Raw genomic sequence first — 27,239 nt, forward strand, 5'->3', positions numbered from 1 at the left:
GGATTTCCTTGAACCAACGGGTGTTTTCCCTATAAGTGCCTTTGTGTCCTTTGATTTTTTGTTCTAGTCTAAAATGATTTTACATGGTCCTATGTTCACTGCACAAAAACAACGGCAGACAAAGACAAAAAGCAAGCAGCCCTATGACTTTTTCAAAAGTTACAAGTCATGAATCTTGCTTTGCATGATTTTTAGCAGTGTTTTTATATTTATGCCAGAATATTGAAGTGTCAGAAAAAGTCATGTGTGACTTTTTAGCAGTGAAAAGAACTTATTTGAGTATTTTTTTTACTCCAAAAAGCCCATCAAAACCAATGATAAATAACCCCCAATATGTTTATCTTTAATTTGTGTGGTCTGCAACAAGTTATACAAAAGCAACTAATGTATATTTTATCAGTATAACTTGCCATTTATTCATTTAAATATGCTCATTCTGGGTTTAGGAAGAGGGTCAGCCATCTCTGTATGAACATTATATGGGAAAGCTGACTGCCCACTAGACTCCTATATCAAAAATGAGCACATAATGAAATCTCCCTACATTCTATTTTGATTATTGCTTAGTTAATGCATGACACTTCAGGTAACTGGCTCAAGTAATAGAAACGTAGAAAACAATAGCATGATAAATTGCCAATTTTAAAATGTTTAGGAAGTAAAGTTTATGTGCCAAAGGTGGGAAGAATGACAGCAGATAGGAAACTTGTATTTATCCAGGATGTCAGATATTTTGTAAGAAAAATAGTATAAAAATGGCATGAAGTAAGCAATGGCCATGTATAGTATTTATTTAAGGTCAGTTAACCTAACCATACTTAATTTCCAGAGCATACAACATGGAACATTTGTATTGTCTAAAGCTGTAGGAGAGGAAACCTTAATATAAACTGTGCCCTTTCATCCTCTCCAATCATCTTTTACTATCCCCCCTGCCAGGACTTACCTCTCTGGGCTCCTGGCTCTGCGTCGGTCCCGAGTAAGCAATGATCCTCCTGTCTGACTGGGCCACGTGTGTTCCCACCCGCTAGGGCACGGGCGCTGGCTCTTTAGGATTTAAAGTGCCAGCATCCTCCTAATTGGCGCTGGCTAATCTGGCGTGCCCCTATAATCCGACACCTCCCTTCACCCTCTGCCGGATGTTCAAGTCATTCAACTGAAGTGAAAGCCTCCTGTGTTCCTCCTGTGCGTTCCCAGACGCCTCCGTGTGTCCTGTGCATTTCCAGATGCCTCCTTGTTTCCCATGTTCCTGTGGTATTCCCGTGTTCCTGTGGCATTCATCCTGATGTCCGGCCATCCTGAGGTCCTGCCTTCCAGAGGTCCTGCCATCCAGAGGTCCTGCCTTCCCGAGGTCCTGCCTTCCCTGTGTCTGGTTTCCTGCTTCCCTACCTTGGCTGCCACCGCGGGCCTAGTCGCACACGTGGAATGACCTGGTGGCACTCTGCTGCAGCAAGACCATCCCACTTTGTGGCGGGCTCCGGCGAAGACCAAGGGCCATCTAGATTCCGGTCCCGGGTTGCGGCTAGTACCATCATCCCCCCCGGTGGTCCAGGGAGTCCACAGACTCTATTCCCCAAGAGACTCTCCCACACCCCCATGTGTGACATAGATCTTGTGAACTGGAAGAGGTTGAGGGCTTGGTTTGTGAGTTGGCTTTCCAGAACCATGCTATCTCATACTATTAGAAACATAAGTAAAAGATGTTACTCTCAGATCATTACTCAGGTAACCAAATTAAATTTGAAACATTCAGGGTGTCATGTTTAGTGTATTTTTGGATAAGCCTGCTCGTATCCGAAACCCAGATGATAGGAATAGTTATCTCAATTTTCCCGGGTCCTTTGACTTATTTCTGAAGCACAGAAATGGTTGTCCCTGGATAGATTTTTTCGGGATCCATTTATGCTGAGCTAGATCACATTGCGCTTGCAGTCTCAAACCCTCTCCCTCCATTAAGGCAAAAGCTCTACTGAGGAGTATTGCATAGACATTGACAAGCACTGTCTGAATCTGGTAAGGATGCCTGGGTTGGTTTTCCTGATGCTAGTTTGTTAGTGCTATCTATGGCCCTGGTAGTCCATATTGACAGCAGACTAAGTGATAGATGCACGGCCACAATAGACACAAATTATCCCTCAATGCTACCTCCTTTGTCTTCAAAGAAATCTGTATCTCCTACTGCTGCCTCAAAGAAAAAATCTATGCTACTGGGTTAAATGGATGTTGTCAGAAGACTTCAGTGCTGGAGATCAATTCAGTAGAGCAGGGAGGGTACTTGTCTCAGTTCGGCGCACACAGATAGGTGACATACACAAGATGAATCCAAAAACGGGGGTATTTTATTTCGTATCTCTGGAACACAACGCGTTTCGGAGTCTACAATGACTCCTTTATCAAGTGGATAGATAATGCAGCGCGGGTGAAGGGCCGATTCAGACAATCCTCTGCATCATTTTCCAAGGTTCTGAAGCCAATTATTTGTGTGTTGTCGATAAGTCTGTCAGTCTGTGGGATTCTGGGACTGTCACTAACTTAATTGATTTTGAATTTGTGTCAGTTCCTGGCCTGGAATTGGTTAAACTTGATTCTCAATTCTTGGTTACCATAGAGAATTCTACTACTTTGAGTTTCATTGAGCTTTTACAGTTTTTTGTCAGTACTGGAGACTTAGATGGGGCCAAAAGTGTTGATCAAATTGCACATCATTACTTGTGTCTGTGGAGTGTCAGATGGAGGAGGTTAACCTGTCTGAGTTAATTTGGGATTTTGCTGAGGTGTTTAATAAAAGATCTGCTGAGTTTCTACTGACAGAAAGGCCTTACGAATGTGGGATTGATCTCCCATCACAGTCTTAGTATCCAATTTCCTGAAAAGGGCAGCACCAAGCAGCGGTGCGCTGGCCCTTTTAAACCTTCTGAAGCATGTGCGTGCGTCCTAGGAGACGGGGATGGGTGTGCATGGCCGCCAGATGGGAATCATGAACAGGGGCAGGTAAGCGACTGCTGCAGGGCACTGGGGCACACAGAGGATCACAGGAGCACCCGTAACAGTACCTTCCCCTTTGGCCTCCCCCTCTTCTTGGGCTGTAGGATTTTCTGTAGGAGACTGTAGTCTAGAATATTATCCGAACCCCTTCCAGTGAACTAAGAAGAACTGCTTACCTCTCACCGTCTTTATATCTAGTGCAACGTCCCTGCCAATGCGCATGGCAGAGGAATTGCGAATAAGCCCTTTTTCTATGCAATACATATAGAGGTAATTGAGCAGCGGTAGATTCTTCCTGGATAGGCAAGGGTTAAAAGCATGTTAATGTCATCATCCAATGATTTTCCACCGTTTGTAACTGGAGTGTGATTGGAAGAGGAGACCACCTGACTAGAGAGTAACTAAACCCTTAGTCAGGGGAGGAGTTAGCTGTCTTCAGGTTGAGCTCTCAACACAGGAGGAGCTCTGAGCACAAGCTCTGACTACAGGCCTGCTAGGCCTCATCTCAATAACAACTTCAGACAGAGTGATACAGGACAAACAGGACAAAGCTGCAGCTTCCAGGATTGGACACAGCTACATCCCAGCCTGCCTCTGCATCCAGGCTGGTGAGACAACTCCTGAGGTTCCTCTCTAAAATCACTCCTGTACTGCATTTGTACAGAATCGTTTGGCGTGTTGTTACCATTGGTTGAATAAAGAACTGTAAGTTACTTTTATGCACAACATTGCCTACGTCTGGTCCCTGCTACAGCTGTATCACCATCAAGGGCACCCCATCTATGTACCAGGGACACACACTACAGACTCTAAGGGCTGCCCCAGGGAGAACCAGCACCACAGCCTCTCCCTCCATATAATTTCTTGCCAACACCACCTGCTGGAGACCTCCCAGGCTGTAAGACAGCCCTCAGGTCCCCATACAAAGCACCGTGACACTAGCGTGCCTAGGCCGCAACCGCCAGCCACGCCGGTATTCCGGGCCCCGGCTGTCTCCAGGCCCCAAGAAAAGGCTAGGCCCCGGTGGGGAATGTTGCACTAGCATCTTCTTCAACTCGGTGGAGTCAGCCTCAGGAGCAGGAGGAGGTACAGGAGAAGCGGTTCAGGATGACAGGATAGAGTAATGAGACATGGAAGGAGTTCGGGATACGCATGGTGGGGAGAGGCATAGCTTGTAGGCCACTGAATTGATGGGCCTCAGTACCTTGCAGGGTCCCAGGAAACGAGGACCAAGTTGATAGCCAGGGATCTTTAACCGGACTTACTTGGCGACAGACAGACTTTGTCACCAGGAGAGAAGATAGGAGGATGAAAGGAGCTGAGCCGGTAGATGCAGAATCCAGAGAGTTATAGGAAAACTCCACCCATGGCAACAGAGTGGACCAGTCATCCTGATGGGCCGACACAAAATGGCAGAGATAGTAGCCCAGAGTCTGTTAACTCTTTCCACCTGACCATTAGACTATGGGTGATAAGTGGAAGAGAAGTCCAACTTTACTTGAAGCTGCTTACACAGGGATCTTTATAATTTAGAGACAACCCCCTGATCCAAAATTATGTGCTTAGGAAGTCCATGGAGCCAGAAGATGTGATGGAAGAACAGACTGGAAAGACGCGGAGCAGACGGAAGACCTGGCAGGGGAGTAAAATGGGACATTTTGTTAAAATGGTCAATTACCACCCAGATGATGGGATTGATGAGGAAGGCGGAAGGTCCATGAGAAAGTCTTAGAGAAAAAGCCTCAAGTGAGAGTTCGGCCTTTGGGCCCTTTTTGGGTCAGCATCGCCCCTGCTCCTACTGAGGAGGTATCAGCGTCTAGATGAAAAGGCAGATTTTAATCTTGAGAAGGCTTCTTCAGCCGCAGACGATGAACACCATGGACGATGACGTAAGCCGACACCCTGGGCCGGCTTTCATTACAGCTCGCCGCAAATTGGGCTGGACTTGCTGCAGTGTGGTACCAACAGGTCATTCCACATGTGCGGCTTTGTCCACGGTAGCAGCCAAGGCAAGGTACAGAATCGTCAGGCAAACTTGTGCTCGGGGACAGACAGGAGGTTGAGACAGGCAGCACAGGATCAATGTCAGGAACAAAGCAGGAGGTCAGGGTAGGCAGAACAGGATCAGAGTCAAATGCAGAACCGGGGTCACAACGATAGTTCGAAAACACAGCAAAACACATAGGACAGCTTTTTCAAAGGCTCTAGGCACTAAGATCCGGCATGGAATTCTGGGAGAGGCCGGCTTTTAACAATTTCCTGAAAAGGGCCAGCACCAATCAGCAGTATGCTGGGCCTTTAAATCTTCTGAAGCCGGCGTGCACGGCCGCCAGACTGGAGTCAGGAACGGGGACATGTAAGCACCTGCAGCGGGTCGCGGGAGCACCCGTTACAACAGTCAATTCATTTGCATAGCACAACCATGTTTAAGCTATGACCTACTTGTCAAGATTGTAGATAAAACTTTAAAATATGCAATAAAAATGCTTGATAGCCAAGTTTTATTTGGATTGTCATAGATCACTTGGCAAACCAAGCATAATAAACTTTTATGATGTGACTAACATTTATTAAGACTATGGGCAGTAAATACAAATTATTCAGTCCATTTTACTTCAAAAATCATCTGAATAAATCAAATCCTTATTGGGCAATCCTATTTATGTCAGTCATGTACTCCAGTAGTCTCATGCAATGTAATTTGACAGTGGCCTTCACAATCAACAAATCTGCTTTAGTAGAGATGATAACCAGGCTTTTGAAATCTTTTGCTTGTCTTCACAGCAGAAAGAAAGTGGAACATAAAAGAAAAGATTACTCACTATGACAGGTAAGTAGTAATAATAAACAAATTACAGGTGATTATGCAGCAGGGGTCTCCCTGAAAATACTTTTCCAGCTTAAAGAAACACTTCAGTAATATCTAATTAATTAAATAATGTATGGTGCAGGGCCTGAAGGGAGGAGCATGGCCTATTTTCATTGTATGCCTAGAACCTTGCTAGAATCTAGAGTCATGTTCCTTTGTTCAGACCCTGCACAATGTATAATTCAATGAATCAGCTGTAACTGGAGTGTTGCTGCTTATGACAACTGATACATATTTTTACTTTGGAGAGGTAATGTACTTAAGTGTAATCTGTTTGATGATGGATATGCCTGCAATCAGTGAGAAACATTTGCGTTACTTTTATGTGCCCTTCCAGAGCATTAACGGCAGAGCCCAATTACAGGTAATATAGTGAAATTTCCTTTAATAATTTTTTTTTTTTTTTTTATACTGCATTGATCGTTGTCCAATGATTGCATTTTTGTGGAAGGCTTTTATCCACAGGGTTTTTATCTTATGTATCTAAATTGCTGCAGAAACATAAAACAAGAATCTGAATTTTTGATCTCGTATCCTTATAGCTTTTGATTTTTATCTATTTTTTTATATTCATATGGGCCAAGTTACAGTTACGTGTTTTATATTACCATACTGGGATTATCATTGTTTTAAGGCACAAAACACAAGCTACATGATGCTTATTAAAACAAGAAAATAACATTAGAGTTGGTGTAGGAAAAGGTCAGAATAACACTAAACAAAAGCATCTGCAAGCAGCACCTCAACAGGTAACTTCAACACACAAAAAAAATAAAGTAATATAATACAAATGTATTGGCGGTGTGAAGTCACCTTTTCAAAGAAGGAGGGCAAATTCAGATTATCATTGTAGCTTCTCTCCAGGGTCTCTCTGTAAAGGAAGAATGGTCGGGTCCAGAATGATGACCTCCAAAGATAATGCAGTTCTGTCAAAACCTTCTCGCTTTTCCCGCAGTTCCAAACAGCCAACAAAGTGTCAAATAGCACTGAGAGCAGCATTTCTTAATTTGCCTGGGACTGCAGGATTCAGTGTTTGGTGAACTCTGTTCCGGGGTGATGGCCTGAGTGCCCACAGAGAGGGCTCTGAGTGGCACGTCTGGCACCCGTGCCATAGGTTCGCACCCACTGTACTATCATATTACTATGATTTAATGGTTAATTTAATAAATTTTGGATTTTCACCAAAATAAGTGAAAATGGAATAAACCTGATGAAAAGGGAAGTGCTTTTGGGTAAGCAAGACAGGAGAATCCACAGTATGGCGCAACTTCACTTTGGAAATGTCTTTATTTCAAATGAACTGCGCGTTTCGGCGCTGGACCAGCGCCTTCTTCAGGTTCAGAAAACAAGATGAAAAGGGAATAAATCGGCTGACTTGCTGGAGGGTAGGGCATACTTTAAACATTTATATATTTACAGAACCAGAGACATCCAATGTTAAAGTTACATTCTGGAGTAGGAGATGTAAATAAAAATTGCATTCCTGAATGCAAAATTTAAGGGGAAATTCTCAGACACCAGAACTGTGGTTGTAGTTGCCAATGACATCTTGTCATGACATCTATACACTGTAGAAGCCATGATAGGGTTAAAGAACAAAAGTTACTGCAATGATACATCCCAAAATGCTGTTTATTATTAATGTTTTTCAGTGTGAACTATGTAAAATGTAAAGAATGGTCTCAAAAGGCATTGGATATAGATGCCTTTAAAAATAATGGCCCACATTTATTAAAGTCCCTGCACCTGTTTTTCTGTCTGACTTTGCATGTTCTTTTCAGTGCAAACTGCTTATACTTGTATTTATAAAGTGCCTGCAACACATTTGTGTCCCAGCTGAAGTATACTCAACGCAACACAAAATTCTGCACTGCAAAGGGCGTTATGGTGATGCAAAAACAAGCAAATTGCTCACAAAATGAGTTATATATTCTGCAAAATAAGTTACCGTATATACTTGAGTATAAGCCAACCCAAGTATAGGCCGAGGCCCCTAATTTTTCCACAAAAACCTGGGAAAACCTATTGACTCGAGTATAAGCCGAGGGTGGGAAATGCATTGGTCACAGCCTCCCCAGTATATAGCCTGCCAGACCCTGCCCCATAGTAAGTAGCCAGCACTGGCCCCCCAGTATATAGCCTGCCAGGACATATCCCCCAGTGTATAGCCAGCCCCCTTCCCCAGTATATAGCCAGCCCCCTGCCCCAGTATATAGCTAGCAGCGGGGGAAGCTGCAAAGGTGAGCTTTGATATATTTTTTTACTCAAGTATAGGCTGAGTTTGGGTTTTTAGCACATTTTTTTGTGCTGAAAAACTAGGCTTTTACTCGAGTATATATGGTAATTATGAAAAAGCTATATAAATGAGGTATCTCTGTAATCGTGATGACCCATAGAATAAAGACAACATATTATTTTTATGGAACGGTGAACTTCTGGGGAAAATAATGCTAAAAACCATAAACAAGAATTAATGAATTTTTTAACCACCATAAAGAAAGAGTTAATAAAATCTGATTATTAGCTATTGAACCCCTCGGTAAATGATGTGCCTGAAAAGTGGATCTCATCCACAAAAAAATAATCCCTCATATGTCCAAATTAAAAAACAATAAACATTTTATAGCCTGTAAAATGTAACAATGCAGATCTTCTCTAAATGGCGCCTCCTTCCCTTCTATGCCCGGCCTGGTGCCGGGCATAGTTACCAACACATGTGGGGCATCCTCATACTCAGGAGAAATTGGTTATCAAACTTTGTGGAGCTTTTTATCATTTACTACTTTATGATGGTTTAATTTTTGGCCAAAATTAATGTTTTGTCTAAAATAAATTACATCTTGTAATTTTGTTTTAACCCCTGTGAAACATCTAAAGGGTTAACACACTTCTTAAAGTTGATTTTTCACATATTGAAGGGTGTAGTTTCTAAAATGGCATGATTTATGGGAGATTTAGATCTCTCAAAGTCACCTGCAACTGAGCAGGTGCCTCTACCTAAGTTTTGGCAATTTTCATAAAAATGAGAAACATTGCATCCAAAATTCTGAACCTCCTAACAACCTAGAAAAGAGAGAGGATGCATAAATCCATGCCAATATAAAGCAGACATTCAGGAAATGTTAGTTATAAACAGTGTCAGGCTCGGTTTCTGTATGCCCACCAGAGAAAATCAATTTGGGGGCCCACTCTTCATTATCCCCCAGGAAATATACTCCTGCAACCTCCAAATTGTGGTGTTTTCTGTTGGACCTCTGGGTTTGAGAATTGGGTTGAGCCGGGGGCCCACCGGTGGATCCTCTGGTACTCTGGTGGGCCAGTCCGACACTGGTTATAAAGTTATTTGGGTGTTACGACTATCTGCATGAAAAGCAGAAAATTTTGAACTTTGAAAATTAATAATTTTTAGAAATTTTTGCCAAATTTCCATTTTTTCATAACTAAACACAAAATATATCATCAAAATATTCCTGGATATGGTAAAGCGTTACAAAGGTGTAACCTCCTATAATGACACAGGGCAAATTTAAAAAAATCAGGCTTGGTTCCAAAGCCCTAAAATATATACATGGTCAGCACGGTGGCTTAGTAGTTAGCATTACAGCCTTGCAGTGCTGGGGACCTGGGTTAGGGTCCCAGGGTCAACGTCTGCAAAGAGTTTTGTATGTTATCTCCATGTTTGTGTGGGTTTCCTCTGGGTCCTCCTGTTTCCTCCAACACTCCAAAGCATACTGGTAGGTTGATTAGATTGTGAGCCCCATTGAGGACTGGGACCTATTTGGCAAACTCTGTGTACCGCTGCGTAATCTGTGTGGTATATAAATATTAATATTAATTATTGATATGTATATATATATATATATATATATATATATATATATATATTTATTTATGTATACTGATTTGTTGTAAATGTAAAAACTAGAGCAAATGTAAACTAGGCGTACAGAATCAAGAAAAGTAAAACCCAATAGCAGATACCGCTGCTTAGATGTATTATATTATTTAATTTATATTTTATATTTTTATTTATTTATATAGCGCACACAGATTACGCAGCGCTGCACAAAGCATGTCAAAATAGAGAATTATTATTATTATTTTATTTATTCATGATATGATATTATGTTATTATGTTAATTATAAGAATTGTTTTCTGACACATATTTTAATAAAGATTTGTCATTAACTTTAATGGAATTGTTGTTTTTCTTCACATGATTTTTGTTTTTTAGTATTCATGCAAGCAACAGGGTTAAGAATTATCTGTTTCCCTACAGAATTTACATACCAATGAGCTGCTTATGATGCTTCCTACACATTAATTAATCTTAGTCACTGCCATCTGATTCGGTGCATTCATAAGCCTTCTGAGCCCAGCATCATTAGCACAGTATATCAAGCTACATATACTGTAATGTAAAAGAAGGAGAATATATACTGTACAGAATATATAGGCTCCACACAGTCCAATTTCTTCTTAAGAATATTAACATTAACCCCTTAAGGACGCAGCCTGTTTGCAGGTTAAGGCTCGCAACTTTTTTTTGAAATTTGACCTGCGTCTCTTTATATGGTTATAACTTTTGAACGCTGTTACTTATCAAAGCGATTCTGAGATTGTTTTTTCCCCACATGTTGTACTTCATTTTAGTGGTAAATTTTGGCTGATAAGTTTTGCGTATATTTACAAAAAAAAGAAAAAAATGATGAATTTTTAGAAAAATTTGCCATTTTCGAAATTCTAAATCACCGCGTTTTCAGGCAGATAGATTTACCACCTAAATAACTTGCAGAATAACATTTCCCATTTGTCTACTTTACATTTTCATAATTTTTGAAATGTTTGGATAATTTATTTTGACGTCACGCGGCCTACAAATCGAATAGCGATTTTCCGTATTTTCGGAATTGACTATTTTGGGGATAAATACTGTTTGAAATCAAATTTTACATATTTAGCAACAAAACCCCCTATATAACCAACCCATTTTCAAATCTGCACCCCTCAAACTATCAGAAACAGCTTTTACAAAGATTGTTAACCCCTTGAGATCTTCATAGTAATTGAATCAAAATGGCGGTGAAATTTAGAAATTTCAAATTTATCAAATTTTGTCGGTTATACGTTCATTTAGCCCTAAAATTTACACATTTCCAAAAGATAAAAAGAGAAAACTCACCATAAAATTTGTTCTACAATTTCTCCTGAATGCAGCGACCCCCCACACGTGGCCGTTACTTGTGTTATGGGGGCACAGCGAGGCGCAGAAGGGAAGGAGCACCCTGCAGCTGCCAGGATTTTAGTTTTCTGGTTGCCCCCTTTTGAAGGCTATAAAATTTTCGCTATTCTGTTATTTGGGCCATGTGACGGCATTTTTTTTGCGGGACGAGATGCTTTTTCCAGTGTTACCATTTTGGGGTTGGTATCACCTATTGTTGAAAATTTTGGAACTTTTTTTGAGGTCATGAGTAGAAAAGCATCAATTCTGTACTGGATTTTTTACTTTTTTTTTTTTCCGTGTTCACCGTATATCCTAATAATCCTGTTATCTTTATTCTATGGGTCGATACGATTACGGGGATACCAGACATTAATATTTTTTCTTATGTTTTACTAAATTTGCCAAATAAAACCCTAATGTGGGGAAAAATCTATCATTTTTGCATCGCCGTCTTCCAAGTGGCATAACATTGTTACGTTTTTGGCTACAGAGCTGGTTGATGGCTTGTTTTTTGCGGGACATGTTGTTCTTTGCAACAATATCATTCTGGAGTACATATGTTTTGTTGATCACTTTTTATTGCATTTTTAGTGGGATATAATAGGTAAAAATCATAATTTTTGGCGGGTTTTTGACGTTTTTTTTTTACGGCGTTCATCATATGGGTTCAATAGTTATTTAGTTTTATTCTATGGATTGTTACGGACGCGGTGATACTATATATGTGGGGTTTGTGTTATGATTTAGACTTTTTTGAGCGTTATATGTCTCTTTATATGTTTTCTGGCTTATGGGCATTTTTAGTGATTTATAAAGTAATTTTTTATTGAAAAACCTTTTTTTTTACATTTTTTTACTTGATCCACCATGGGATATGAACAAGCAATCATCTGATTGCTTGTTCTTGATAATACTCTGCAATACTAATGTATTGCAGGGTATTATCAGTGCCAGCCTTTGCAGATGCATAGGCTGACACTTTGCCTTTAAGATGACGTCACAGACGCCATCTTAAAGGTAAACCCTCCAAGGCTTCTCTGGGGTCCCGATCGGACCCCAGAGGAGCCAAAACAGCGATCGGCCCCCCCGAAAACGGTGCGGGGGGGCCGATCGTGGGGTAAAGACCCCCAGAAGGCATGTTAAATGCCGCGGTCGCGTTGACCGCGGCATTTAACGGGTTAAACACCCGCGATCGGAGCCCACTCCGACCGCGGGTGTTAGCCGGGGATGTCAGCGGTAGATTACCGCTGAAATCCCGCGGCTAACGATGCCGGTTCGGCTGCTATACAGCGCTGAACCGGCATCGTCTCTGCGCCGTAGCTGTACTGCGCTGAGCGCTAATCGCGGGACTCAGCGCAGTACAGCTACGGCGCAGAGCGCTAAGGTGTTAATCTTCTGTTTGCCAATATTACAGATTGAAGGGTTAACAGAGATTCATATGTAGCAAATTTGTTGCTGTCCAGTTCATCTCAAATATAAACATACTATTTTCCTATCTGATCCTTATTGTTCCCTATTGATCCATATCTGTTCCCTCCTGCATCCTGTGCGTTCCCTCTGTGATCACCTTGCATGATCACACTTGTCTTCCATTTTTTTCCCATCTCCTGTCTGTCCCTTCTGAACCCAAATGCACTTTTCAGCGTTGTTCTGCACTGGACGCACTTTTCAGAGCGCCACATGAATAGCGCTGCACAGTATCTTTAGCTGTAGTTAGGTTGTCTTAGAGCAAGCTAGGTGTATTTGTGCAGTGCACATACTGTAGGTTTTTTTTGTGCCTGGTATTATTTTCTTCCAGGATGCTCTAGGTGTACCCGTAGTTGGGTGCACTTATCTATTTTTTGTGTGTGCCATCTGTGTGGCTTGTCCATGTGGTTTGGTGGCGATTATTTTTTTTGTGTGCCAGTAGTGCGGCTTGTCCGTGTAGTTTGGTGCACATTATCTTTTTTTTTGTGTGTGTGCCATCTGTGCGGCTTGTCCGTGTGGTTTAATGCGCATTGCCTTTTTTTTTGTGTGTGTGTGTGCCATCTGTGTGGCTTGTCCGTGGGGTTTAATGCGCATTGTCTTTTTTTTGTGTGTGTGTGCCATCTGTGTGGCTTGTCCGTGTGGTTTGGCGGCGAACTTCTGCTATTGAAGTGTCTGGGCCTTCTGCTATTAAAGTGTCTGGGGCTTCCCCACATGGGTAGCCCCAGATAATTATAAACCTTAGGTCCCCGACTTTGTGGGACAACCTGGAATTAAACCTGACACAGCAGGGCTCAGAGCTGTGGACTTTTTAATTTTTTTTTTTTGATGAGGAGCTGTTGAATTTAACTGTAGTCCAGACCAATCTCTACGGTGCACAGCATATTGCCCAAAACCTTACTTCATTTTATCCACAACCCTACAGGTGGACCCCAGTCACTGCAGCAGACATAGAGAAGTATTGGGGCATAATACTTCTTATGGGGATTGTAAAGAAGACTGCAATCAGGGACTACCATAGCACAGACATTCTGTACCACACCACGATATTCCACATAGTGATGAGCAGGATCCGCTTTGAAGCCATCCATAAGTTTTTGCACTGCACCGACAACACACAGTGCCCACCCAGAGATGACCCCAGTTATGATCGTTTATTTAAGGTCAGGCCCATATTAGATCATTTTATTGTCAAGTTTGCCCAGGCATATACCCCCACCAAACATGTGAGCATAGACGAGTCCCTGGTACAATTTAAAGGGAGACTTCAATTCCTCCAGTACCTGCCCAATAAGAGGGCAAGGTATGGCGTGAAGATGTATAAGCTGTGCGAAAGTTCATCAGGGTATACCTACAAGTTCAGGGTATATGAAGGAAGGGACTCCACTATAGTGCCCCCAGAATGCCCCCCTTCCTGGGTGTTACAGGGAAGATAGTGTGGGATTTGGTGCACCCACTGTTGGATCAGGGCTTCCACCTCTACCTTGAAAATTTCTACACCAGCACTACCCTGTTCAAGTGCCTTGCTTCCAGAAATACTGTGGCATACTGTGACTGTATGCAGAAATCACAGAGGTCTCCCTAAGTTGCTGCTTGGACAAAAACTTAAAAGGCATGATAGCAAAGTACTATGAAATGACTCTGTATTGTGAGTTTAGTACAAGGACAAGAGGGAGGTCCTTGTATTAACCACAATACATGGGCACACCACCACCCCTGTCCCAGTACACCGTACCAGTACAGAAACCCCCAAGTTGGACTGTATTTTATATTATAACAAGTACATAGGTGGGGTGGACTTGTCGGAACAGGTTCTTCAGCCACACAATGTCATGCGGAAGTCGAGGGTGTGGTACAAGAAGCTGTCCGTGCACATCATGCAGATAGCACTATATAATGCCTATGTGCTACATTGATGTGCAGGCCAGAGGGGAACTCTCCTGGAATTTCAAAAGGTGGTAATAAAGAACTTTATTTTTGGAGACCAGGAAGGGGGGAGTGCCAGCACCTCTGGAAGCGAGGTGACATCAGGCATTGTACCAGGGCAGCACTTTCCAGGAGAAGTCCCCCAAACTGCCAAGAAGGAAAGGGCACAGAAGAGTTGCAGGGAGTGCTCCAAAAAGGCATTCGGAAGGACACCATTCATCACTGTGAGACATGCCCAGAAAAACCAGGACTATGTATGAAAGATTGCTTCTGAATTTATCATACATCCCTGGATTTTTAGATTACCATGTTGTTACCCTGATGTACTATGCACAGCTTTTGCATCATGCCACATGCCGCACCTTCCCTGCTGAGCTGTGCCATGTGCCAAACCTGTAGATTATTGCCCCATATGGTGTATTTCTGTACCTGGGAAAACATGCATTATGATTTTTGGGGTTTTGGTTTGTCTCCCTTGGCAGGAGCTGGGCACAACATGACATAATGGATATTTTTTACTATGCACTATCCATTATGCATTTTTAGGGGTCCACCTGTTGGGTTAAAATTCTAACTATACCCCTAGATTAATTTATGGAGGGGAGTAGTTTACAAAATAGGGTCAGTTCTTAGGGGTTTGTATTGTACTGGCCCCTATTGGCATCTACAAATGCTTCATGATGCCAAAAAGAAAAAAAAAGTAAAATTCCTGTGATCCAAATGCAAGTTATTCCCTTTTGAGCCCTTTTGTCTTCACCCTGCAGATGATTGCTGCCTATGGCCTTGAACGGTGTAACCTGCTGAATTATTTTTGATGTGTTTTTCCCCAGTGGCATGAGTTGGGTAAAATGCTTTTGTCACTACATTGGCATATTTGATAAATTGCAATACAATTTTTACTCTGCACTACTCACTTTGCATTATATTTGATTATCTTAGAGGTTAAAATGCTCATACAATCTTATATGCATTCTTTGAGGAATGCCCTTTCCAAAAAAGGGGTCACTTATTGGGGGTTTCTGTTGTACTTGTACCTCAGGGGCACCCCCAACACTAATCTAGTGAAAACGGAGCTCCAAAACCTAAATTTTTCTCCTTTCCTCCTGAGCCCTGCCGTGTCTATACCCTGCAGATTATTGCTGCCTATGGGGTATTGCCCTAAACGAGGTAACCTGCAGAAGTTGCTAATAAAACTTGAAACCTTCTCACATCCTTAAACAAAGAAATGGAATGTAAAATTATGGAAATAAAAAGAAGTTCAATGGAAAAAGGTTTCTACAAAAAATAAAATTGTGATTTGCATTTTGGTCCAAAATGTAAAACATTTGAATCTTTGAAATATGTCATTTTTGAAATTTTTCCTAAATTATTGAAATTTTGCTCCCCAAAAAAGAAACTGATCACCGAAATGAAACTACTAACATAAATTACAGTGTCTCATGAGAAAACACTCTCAAAATCACAGGGATATCTTAAAGCATTGAAAAGTTATTACCAGGGGAAGAGACACTGGTCAAATTTTAAAAAAGGAGCCTTAACTTACAAACAGGCTGGGTCCTTAACCCCTAGGCGCACTAGGACGTTATACAACGTCCCTGTGGCTAGATGCTAAGCGCACCAGGAAGGAGTATAACGTCCAGCTTCTGGGACCAGCTCACAAGAGGAGCCAGCACCAGAAGCTGCGGCTGTCATCTGTGTATCACAGCTGACACTGCGCTGTAACACCCAAGATCGGAGCCGACTCCTTAGCATGACCGCGGCGTGTAAGGGTGTTCCAGCTATGGATCGGATCCCCCGTGCCGCTTACCGAGGGATCCGATCCACTTTGGGCAGCCCCAAAGACTGCCTAGTGCTCCGGGGCTGCCCGATGTCCCTGGCAGTCAGATCCCTTCCGGGTCTGACTGTAAACTGTCTGCGCATGCTCTGCATGCTCAGACAGTTTACACTACTCTACAAATGAAGTCTTTTCGTAATCGTGGAGACCCATAGAATAAAAATAATATACTATTTTTAAGGTATGGTAAAAGGCCAAAAAAAAAACCACAAAAAAAGCTCCTAAAAACTGATGAGTTTCATTTCCTCCACCAACAAAGAGTTAATAAAATCTCACCAATTAGCTATAGATGCCCCAAAATTATGTACCAGAAAAGTGCATCTCATGTGGCAAAAAAATAAGCCCCTATAGGTCCACAATAAAAAAACAAAAAAAATTATAGCCTGAACAATGTGACATAGTAAATCTGATCTGCATGGTGACTCCTTCCCTTCTATGCCCGGCTGTGCACCCATACAGCAGGTTACCACCACATGTAGGCTATCGGTGTACTCGGGAGAAATTGGGTATCAAACTTTGTGGAGCCTTTTTTCATTTAATCCATTACAAATGTTTAATTTTCAACACAAAATGAATGTATTGTCAAAAAATATTACAATTTGTAGACCACACCTCCATTTTGTTTTAACCCCTATAAAACACCTAAAGGGTTAACAAACTTCTTAAAAGTGGTTTTTCATACGTTGAGGTGTGTAGTTTCCATAATGGGGTCATTCACAATTCTAGCTATTATTTAGGCCTCAGTCAATTAAAAGTTGAGCAGGTCCATCTAAATATTAGTTTTGGTGATTTTCCCAAAAATTTTAAAAATGGCACCTAAATTCTGAGCCTCATAGCATTCTAGTAAAATATGTGGAATCTTAAAAAAACATCCAACATAAAGCAGACATTTGGGAAATGTAAGTTATGAATTCACAAAATAGAGAAAAATATTTTCACTTTGACCGGAGCTCCAAGGATTCTAAAACTTCGATGAACAGCACCAATCTTCAATTTCTCCTGCTGAAAGTATGTCACCATTCAGACTAGCACCATCGCACTCTCATTCTCCTCCTTTATTATATTGTAACTGGAAGACAATATGCAGGCAGATGGTGTGGTACGTTCCAACAAGGTTAAAATTTATTCCAATTCATTATACTCACAAAAATCCAATAAAAATGCGCATATCACAAATTCACATAACGGGACGCTAGCTTTCTATCCGCCCGACCCAGGGTTTCGCCGGCAAGGCTTCTTCCGGAATTTTAACCTTGTTGGAACGTACCACACCATCTGCCTGCATATTGTCTTCCAGTTACAATATAATAAAGGAGGAGAATGAGAGTGCGATGGTGCTAGTCTGAATGGTGACATACTTTCAGCAGGAGAAATTGAAGATTGGTGCTGTTCATCGAAGTTTTAGAATCCTTGGAGCTCCGGTCAAAGTGAAAATATTTTTCTCTATTTTGTGGACTTTTTAAAAGACTGTGTGGACCGGTCTTATACCGTGAGTAGCTCCTTAAGGGGCAAACTGTGCACCACAAACAACTGTGTTTTTAAGTTATGAATTCATTTGGGTGCTATGACTGCATCAAAAGTAGAGAATTTAGAACTTTGAAAATAAAGAATTTTTCCAAATTTTTGCCAAATGTAGTTTTTTTTCATAACTAAATACAAAAGATTTCATCCAAATTTTTAAACTAATTTTATGTACAATGTGTCTCGAGAAAACAATCTCAAAATCCCCTGGATATCTTATATCGTTCCAAATCTTTAACCATAGTGACACAGGGCAGATTTGAAAAATGGGACCGCCTCCTAAAAGCCAAAAGAGGCTGAGTCCCGTAGGGGTTAAAGCCCCTGCACCAGTGTTTTGTCTGACTTTGCATGTTCTTTTTAGTGCAAACTGCTTGTACAAAAATGTATAAAGTGCTGCACTACACCTGACGCAACACAAATTTCTTAGACTATTGTTCAGCTTAGTAATAGCTACGGTTCAGCATTCATGGTTGTAAACATTATTCTTATTTCTTCCCATTTCGTAGCTTTATATCTGGGTGATTGAACAGTTGTACTACCCAGGCCAGGCTGCCCTTACTCTATATGGCTGCCGTGACTCCAACCTTCTATAGTACACATAAACCACTGATGTATTTCCGGTGATGCTGTGATACATGCGGTGATATCTTTTGGTATGTGCACCAACACTAGTAAACACAGATGCCAGGTGCCGATTACAAGGCTGTTAAAGACATTTCATGTGATGTACATCTTCTTCCTAGAGAGCACACAATCCTTCTGATTTTATGGTTGATTTAGGGCCATGGATGATAAGTTTCTCATACTTCAGTATTGCTGCATTCACACCTCATTTTTGCCTTACATTGAATGGGCGGATTCTCAATGTGTCCTTACAACAAAGTGCAAAGATATAACCTACTGCATACTCACACAGTGGCATATGTCATCCTTTTCCTACAGTACCTTTTGAAAGTGGGAGGAGGAGGGAACAATATTCAGGGTGTTTCCCAGTGACATAATTATTCTTTTTTTGGACATTACTGGGGACCTCCCTTCTGCTGTGGAATATATATGCTCAGCAGAAGCTGGGGGAGGGATGCAATACATTGCATCAGTCCCCCATTGCCTCCAATAACCTCCACTCACAGTAGGGAGCAGGATGGGAAGATACAGCTTGCTATGTCTTTACATCCTGTGTTTTATACAGTATACAACAAATACTGTTCAGAAGGATGCAAAAAGATGCCTCTGCTTACCAGTATACATCTATGAATACAGTCAGCGTATACGCCGGGAGCATTCCTTGCATATATGCTCAGCATATCACATAAACATGATATGAACCTACCCCAAGCTGTCTGACTCATCAACATTTATGGCAGTCATTGGTTTTCATGACAATCCTTGTTTATATAAGTTGTCTATAACCATTAAGTTCCATGAATACATTAGAGATGCATTTCATATTGTATTATACATGTGTATAGAAGATCTTACATACCTCTACAGTAATTTCAAATTTAATGCAATGAATGTTACAGCTAAAATGGTTTTCAACTAAAGAACAACATTACCATCCTATTTTTTTCTCGACTCTATCAAATATACATAGAATTGTCATACTGTCACTGCTCATGGTAATGATGATATATGCAGTAAGCTGCAGATCTTCAAAGTTTCCACCGAACAAATCTTTTCTATCTTTTGTATAATGTAGTCTGAATTAAAGAAGTTTTTGATATGCAAAATGGATATGAAAATACAAATAGTTGTGCAGAAAACGATCATTTAAAGTAAATTGCTTCAGTTCAATGTCATCATAACCTCATCCGTACGACTGTATTACCAGTCAATTCTCACTAGTGTCATATTGTATAATGTGGAGAAAAGGATGCAGATACATTATAAAAGGTGACAAAGACAGACTTAGCTATAGAAACATATTCAAAAAAGAATGAAGCTGCTGAGTGCAGATAATAAAATTTCTTTGTGAATTAAGATTAAGATGAGACATACGCCTATTAAGTGTCTTGCATAATACAGTTTTAAAGGCACTCGAGACACGTAACATTCTTCTTTCCACAGAAGATACGTGTTGTTAACTTCTCATCTTTAAGCTCCTATCTTGTATTGTCAGTGATTTCTCAAGAGGCTCTCATCAAATGGAATGTTTACAAGGGAAGCAGACAAAGACAGTCACAGAATGAGCCATAAACAACGAAAATTTACTTTACCCTTCATTTATGTGTTCTCAGATTTAAGGAGGCGAAAAGAGAAATTACTTTGGAGGTAAGGGAGTGTCATTAGGAAAGATTCAATTGGACTTATTTTTTATTTCATGCTATTACACTTTTGCAGCACTGGTTTACCTTGTTTACTATTTACTGCAGATTATTTAATAAGCAATTGTATGATGAAGTATTGATTCTTTTTCTAAATGTCGTCTAGAAATGGGTTAAATGTGACTCTCCTTTCACAATAAATTAATAATATTTTTCTTTTTAATCTTTCCACTGAATTTCTTCTAATCTCGTGTCCATTCTACAGCACTATATATTCCATTAGTCTTAGACTGTCACAGAATATGACCTTTATGTGTATGGTCTCATGCTCGAAATTGTAAATTGTGCACAGCTTATTGTTTGACATGTCTAATTCCTGACAGTATTCACACTTGGTCATTTTCAATGGACATTGGCAGGGTGAATGCAAGCAGCAGCACATGGATCATTGCTTGCTGCCCAGAGATTGCACACAGTCGTTCGAATGAAGCATAATGGCGGCTTTAGATGACTAGGCTTGGACTGGCCCCAAGTCAATTCCAGAATGGGCCTCTAAGCTAGGTGGGCTAAAAACTCTACATGATTTTTTCATAGCACAGCATACTCACTGTATTGTGTACAATTATTTAGCTTGCAACATGCATTTGTAAAACAATATTTTTATATTCTGAAGATTGGGATTTTGCATTGGGTGTCCCATCAGAACTATCATGCCTTTGGGCCTCAAATCCCAATTCTTTTCAGAATCTTTCTGCTGCCTATCATCTTCTGCTGTGTGGGCAAGTATTACTGAATCCGTTTTCTAGCTAAAGACTGGTGGAACCTGAGAAACATTGGTAAATCTACCCCTTCGTTTTAATGTCATGAACAATTAGTTTTTTACTAAAAATCTGAGAATCATATGTAAAACGTCAATAATTATGTTACCCAGGATTTGAAAAAATGGTCTGTTAACCAAAAAAGTTAAGTTTGTACTGTAAGTTTGTACTTTTATTGTACTTCACCTCTACATATCTGCTAATACAATAATTTACAACAAAACATTTAGATCGCACTGGTGACATTTATTTGTTGTTAAATTACAATGATTGCACAGTATGATAACATTTTTGATGTGTATTTTTCATAAGGTTCAAAGATCTTCAATTATATTTAATTCTAGTTTAATATGGATTTGCAGCATTATTTCCATTTTTTTAAAGACCAAAAATAAACACTTCCCCCACAAATTTCAAGAAAATTCTAAATGCTTTTTTATGGAAGCTATAAAAAGGGATAGTTAACATCAACAGTAGAATAGCAATTTTGATAAATTCACAAATGAACCTACATTCAGAGTTTTCAGGTGAATACCCTTCATGTGTTTACATTCAGATCTGTGTTCAACATAATGGCCCACATTTATCAAAACGGGTGCAGTCTGTACTAGTGCTCCAGATTCATCATAACTGATACACGGTCTTCATGAATCGGGTGCACCCTGCACTGCACCATATTTTTTTCCCTATATGCTGCAAAATTGTGGTACAGACAGAATTGTGGCACACATCAGTAATAAGTGCGGCGCTAACTTTTACTAGACACTAACACGCCCCTTTAGGTGCACATTGGGGCTCATTTACTAAGGGCTCCGTGGCCGCACTTTCGTCAGGTTTTCCGACTTTTTGCAGCGAATTCTGCCGGATTTTGGCGCATGTGATCGGATTTCGGCACAATTGCGCCAGCTTTCACGCGACAGAGCTCTTGCGACAATCCTCGTCGGAGAACGCGCCGTTGGACCGGGTAACTAAATCTGCCCCATTGTTTCTGTCTTGTCGGACACAGTGCAGCCACAACACAAAATTGGTGAAGACTTTATAAATACATGTGCAAGCAGTTTGCATGTTCTTTTCAAATATGGGCCAATGTGTTATTGTTAACTATGGGATCTATTGCATTATCTAACATTATTGTTATGTTGTCTGATCCATAATTCTAGCTAACAGGAGGGGCATGATTTCCATTTTCAGAATATATATATTTTTTTTTGGAATATCATACCCTGAATAATGCCTACTTACCTATTGGTAGTAAGTTTATATAGGTATTTAGGCAGTGTTTCCCTGAATGCAGTACATCCTCAAAAAGGATTCTATTTAAAAATATTATGCTGTTTTGTATATAAAGCTCATCTTCCTGTGTGTCTCCATGATAAGAGACTACAAAGAAGTAAGTAGTCTTATCTTAGATTCTTTCATCTAACCCTTTATTTTCATAACAGAAATGAAGGGTATAGGAAGTAGAGAGTAATACCTTCTAGGATTACACCACAAACATTATTTCTTTTGTTTTAATTTATAGTCTGTAATATATGAGGTGCATAGATAGACATTGCTTCTGTAGACATAAAAGATTTGTACATTTCCCTTTATATACATTTAAACAATGGTGGCTAAATTATAGATTTACCCTATAATACAGTATCTGTAGATAAATAGAGGTGGGATAAGTAATTTTTGGATATTTTACTACAAGAGGCTGATGTGCTTTATCTATAAAGTGTTAAGAAAGTGTTTAACTGTAAATCCTATTCCCAACAAAACAGCTTGACAACAGCAGGATTCATTCTCGATCTGTTACTTTTCTCTGCATATCAGGGAAATAAGTTTAAGGATCAGTTTACATCTGTGTTGGGGGTTCTGTTACCCTCTATATTTAAAGAGAGTGTAGCGGTAACTGAGAAAGAAAGGTCAACGGAAAGTCTCCATTCACCTTCCATTCTCCATTGACTTCAATATATGAAAGTTTGTCTTCCTTAAAATTGTGTTATAATAGTAGTAAAAAAGACTGTAGCTGCTGCACTAATTTTTCACTCTTTGGACTCAAATAGGTTCATCTGAAAATTATGGAGCATATTTTAGGTATAATTTTATAGAAATATAATGAGTATTGTGCTTTGTCTTTTGAACTATAGAATACGAGTACACTAAACATATTCAACCAAATCCAGTAAGTATACATATCTAAAATGTTAAGCAACATTATTGATGCATAAAAAATATATTATTCACATACTGTAAAATATAGCATTTCCAGTCATGCATGCCCACAAATGGACCATTTTGCTAAGTCCACCAATTTAAGAGGGAATTAAAACAGGTTAATAAAAACCCATTGTTTGTAAATGCCACTAGGCCAGGATTACTAACTTTTGAAGAAACATAAACCAGTAAAATACATGTTGGGTTTGTAAAACAGTTTGGTGCATAGATCATGCTTACAGTCAAAAATACTTAGAAGTACTTGGTAACAGATCCCACAATTGTGTGTTACAGAAGACAATTTTAACATAGAAAACATACAAAAGTTTATAAACACTACAAAACCACTGGAAAACAATCAATATTACAAGTAGAAAGTCAGACATTCATAGACACTTAGGTGTTTTGTTTCATTTGTTTCATTATTTGAAGCCACAACATCCATAGCACAAAATAGCCACTCATTGTTGACCCCTAGAGTGAAATTATTTAACCCTAAAGGAAATCAAGGTTAGTAATACTTTTGCTAATGGAAGACTTCCATATACAGTTAAAAATGAAATAAAAATAAAATCTGAGGACTCGGTACATTGGAATGTATCATGATCTGTTGAATATGTGACACTTGCAATATTCATGCTTCGGGATCGTAGTCTTGATATTCCTCCTACACAAATCAAAATAACAGAGTATTAGTAGAGTGCCAACAATAGACCTCTTGTGCCTGCAAAGAACTGTTCACAGTGTGCAGCAGAAAACAGCATTGTGACTACTTGTCTATTTACTGGCAAACAATGTGTCATTCATGTACCAGACAGTACAGTTGGATAGGAGAAAGCATTTGAGCATTTGTAAAGAGGAGAAGGTCAGAACATACTGTACAATAAATTATACTTAGCCAAACATCAGGTAAACATGAACCACCAACTATGACTGCATTTTTATGGAGAGTGGCTGGAAGACAATTGTGGCAACTCCTTTTTTCTTTTCTTCTCTCTAAATTTAAAGGGAAATGTCAGTAACTGGGTCACATAGCTAAGTACATGGCCTGCTAGGTGGAGAACTAATGCAGAGAAGTTTTTATCCCCATTTACCTGAGCAAGGCTGTAAGGTTGGGTGTATTCTCTTTCCCGGTTTCACCATTCAGTAACCTGTCTAAGCCTTGAAAGACACCTAGCTGTCATGGCAATGGATTGCGCTTTCCCACTTATGCAATTTTTGAAGAGGGCTCAGCCCTTGAGCCCTGTTCATGCTTCCTTAACAATACCATGATGTATAAATCAGTCATGTGTTGTTAAAGTGTTGAGCTTACTGTCCAGTAATTGTTTTGACATATTTGTCAGAATTTAGAATTTACTGATATTTCTGAAACTAAAATAGATACAATACATCATACTAATGAGTGCTTTCTTTTTATTGCACATACAGCAATGACATCTCAGCTATCTTCAGAATGTGTAGATATAGATATGTTATAAAAAAATATGTATATTATATGAATACATAAAGTAAACAGTGACATTAAGTGGCATTACATTTGCACACAGGTTTCTAAACCTTCGTCTAATGAGATATAGTAGAAGACAAACATACAGAACTTTATAAAATCTTAATCAAAGAGAGATTACTTTAACAAAAAAAAATGATAAGACACAATGAATTTTGCAGGAAACCTTTTTATATGGGTTTATTGTGTCAGTATGTTACACAAATTGGCAATAAATTGTTGGAGCTGTGGAAATAATTTAATTTAATGTCTGATTGCTCAATGCTGAAGAATTTATTTTGCTTAAATGATGTTTGTACATTTTCGTGTTTTTATGAGTTTCCTTTTATTAACAAAATAATGGGACTAAAGGGGATGTACTGCCATGAAAATGAATCAAATCCTCATCCTTAGTTTACCTTTCTAGCTATGTTAAAATTTCATCAAGTTTTTAAAAGATCCACCATGTTACTACATTATCATTGTATTAGGACCCGAATAAAAGCCAGTAAAAATCATGTTCTATGAATAACTCAATATTTGTAGCCTTCAAATTATTATTATGACTGGTCAATAAATTTGACCAATCCATTTGAATATTATTTGTTAAACCATGATAAAGTTTTTGTCAAATGTTCCTTTTTCAGGGGGTAAAATATTGCAATAGATGCAATTCTGCTTAATGGAACACACATATGCATATACAGTCTGTTCATTATTTATGATATTTAAAATGTTTACTTTAATACTAGTATAAATGTACTTTTTTCTAAGGCTTGCGTGAGGCTTGCATTATGAGTTGACTTTCATTTGTAATAGCAACAGACACATATCTCTGTATCTGCTAATTAAATTCTTTGCTATCTGATGTCCTTTTCACTATGGACAAGAACACACGATGCAGATGAATATCATTGCTTTATGTACCAAAGCATAAAAAGGCCTTATAACAATACATTTGTAGAGATTAGAGGGCGTAGGTACATTATGTAATTATGTACAGTTGGTAATGTTTTTGGTTTTAAAGATTAAACACATTTAACCCCTTACCGACATGTGACGTAATAGTACATTCGCAGGTGTTTTCCTGCAGTTTTCCTGCACCTTTGCCGGCGGCTTCAAAAAGGTGGCTGAGGATCGTCGCTCCCCGTGACGTAATCGGGGAGCGGCGATCCATCGCCATGGTGGCTTCGGATCTCACGAAGACCTGAAACTACTTCGGGTTAACCTATTCATTACAATGTGCTATCAGCACAATGTGATTTATGAGTAGTAAAATCCCCATATACTGCCATACTGTAGAATGGCAGGATATGATAGGATCGTACAGACACCCTGAGGTTAAAGTACCCTAGAGAGTCTGAAAAATAGTAAAAAAAATAAATTAAAAAAAGTTTTAAAAAAAATTATAATAAAAAAAAAAAAACCTAAAAATTCACCCCCCTTTCCCTAGAACTGATATAAATATAAATAAACAGTAAAAATCATAAACACATTAGCTATTGCCCCGTAAAAGAAAATCGCGCCATTTAAAAAAAAAAATTAAAATTCTATAAAACGTCATCAAAAGGTCGTACAGTCCTAAAAATGATAACATTGTAAACGTCATGAAAATCCGCAAAAAACTGCACCACCCACAGCTCCATACACTAGTATGAAAAAGTTATTAGCAACAGAAGATGGCAAAATCCCCCCCAAAAATTTTGTACAGGAGGTTTTTTTAAATGTATGAAAACATTATTAAAAACCTATACAAATTTGGTATCCCCGTAATCGTACCAACCCAAAGAATAAAGTAGACATGTCATTTGGGGCGCACAGTGAAATCCGTAAAATCCAAGCCCACAAGAATACGGCACAAATGCGTTTTTTTACCGATTTCACGGCATTTGGAATTTTTTTTCCCGCTTCCCAGTACACGGCATGGAATATTAAATACCACCATTTTGAAGTGTAATTTGTTACGCAGAAAATAAGCTGTCACACAGCTCTGTACATGGAAAAATAAAAAAGTTACAGATTTTTGAATGTGGGGAGTGAAAAATTAAAATGCAAAAACGAAAAAGGGCTGTGGCGGGAAGCGGTTAATATTTAGAATGTTTAGAATGTATCTATCTATTTATCTTGACAAACGCTTCGGTTAGAAGCTGAAATAAAGTGGCATGGGAATAAAGCCCATTTGATTTTTCTCACATTTTTGGTCTGCTGCTAATTCTTTTGGGTATATTTATTTATTAAATACAAATGATGTGGACAGAAAAATTTACACAAAAAGGTGCTAATAAAATTCATACAGTGAATTTTTCTCCAGAAAATTATTATTTGCTTTTTCTTCTATCTAATGAACACATTGATAGCTTTAATTGGCCCTGCATACTTTTATCATAAATGTGGATATTATGTGTCAGGATTCCATTCTTTAATTATATTAAAAAGTAGGCATAGCTGAAAAGCTTTTACAAAGGAGATAATAGAGGTGATACACTTTTTTTGCAGAGACCATCATATGAAGATATACACAATACATTGCCATGTTTTTGGTGTTTGCACTTCCAGTAGGTATTGTAAAAATTAAGGTACGCCTTAGATCCTAAAAATTAACATGTAAATGTTGGGCACTTGAGTTAACTAGATCTTCTTTTTTC

General features: G+C 39.3%; 1 protein-coding gene across 3 annotated transcripts in view; it reads right to left on the reverse strand.

Annotated features, from left to right (window-relative positions):
• Positions 1 to 21,593: 21,593 nt before the first annotated feature.
• The window catches only part of SNCA (synuclein alpha), a 46,632-nt gene continuing 40,986 nt past the window's right edge, over positions 21,594 to 27,239 (reverse strand). For all 3 annotated transcript variants that reach the window (XM_072117732.1, XM_072117723.1, XM_072117741.1), the window contains exon 7: positions 21,594 to 23,775. In XM_072117732.1, coding sequence (XP_071973833.1) covers positions 23,743 to 23,775 — 33 coding nt within the window. In that variant the 3' untranslated portion in view covers positions 21,594 to 23,742. The remainder of the gene's footprint in view (positions 23,776 to 27,239) is intronic.

This window comes from Engystomops pustulosus, chromosome 1, assembly GCF_040894005.1.
Source record: "Engystomops pustulosus chromosome 1, aEngPut4.maternal, whole genome shotgun sequence".
Taxonomy (NCBI): Eukaryota; Metazoa; Chordata; class Amphibia; order Anura; family Leptodactylidae; genus Engystomops; species Engystomops pustulosus.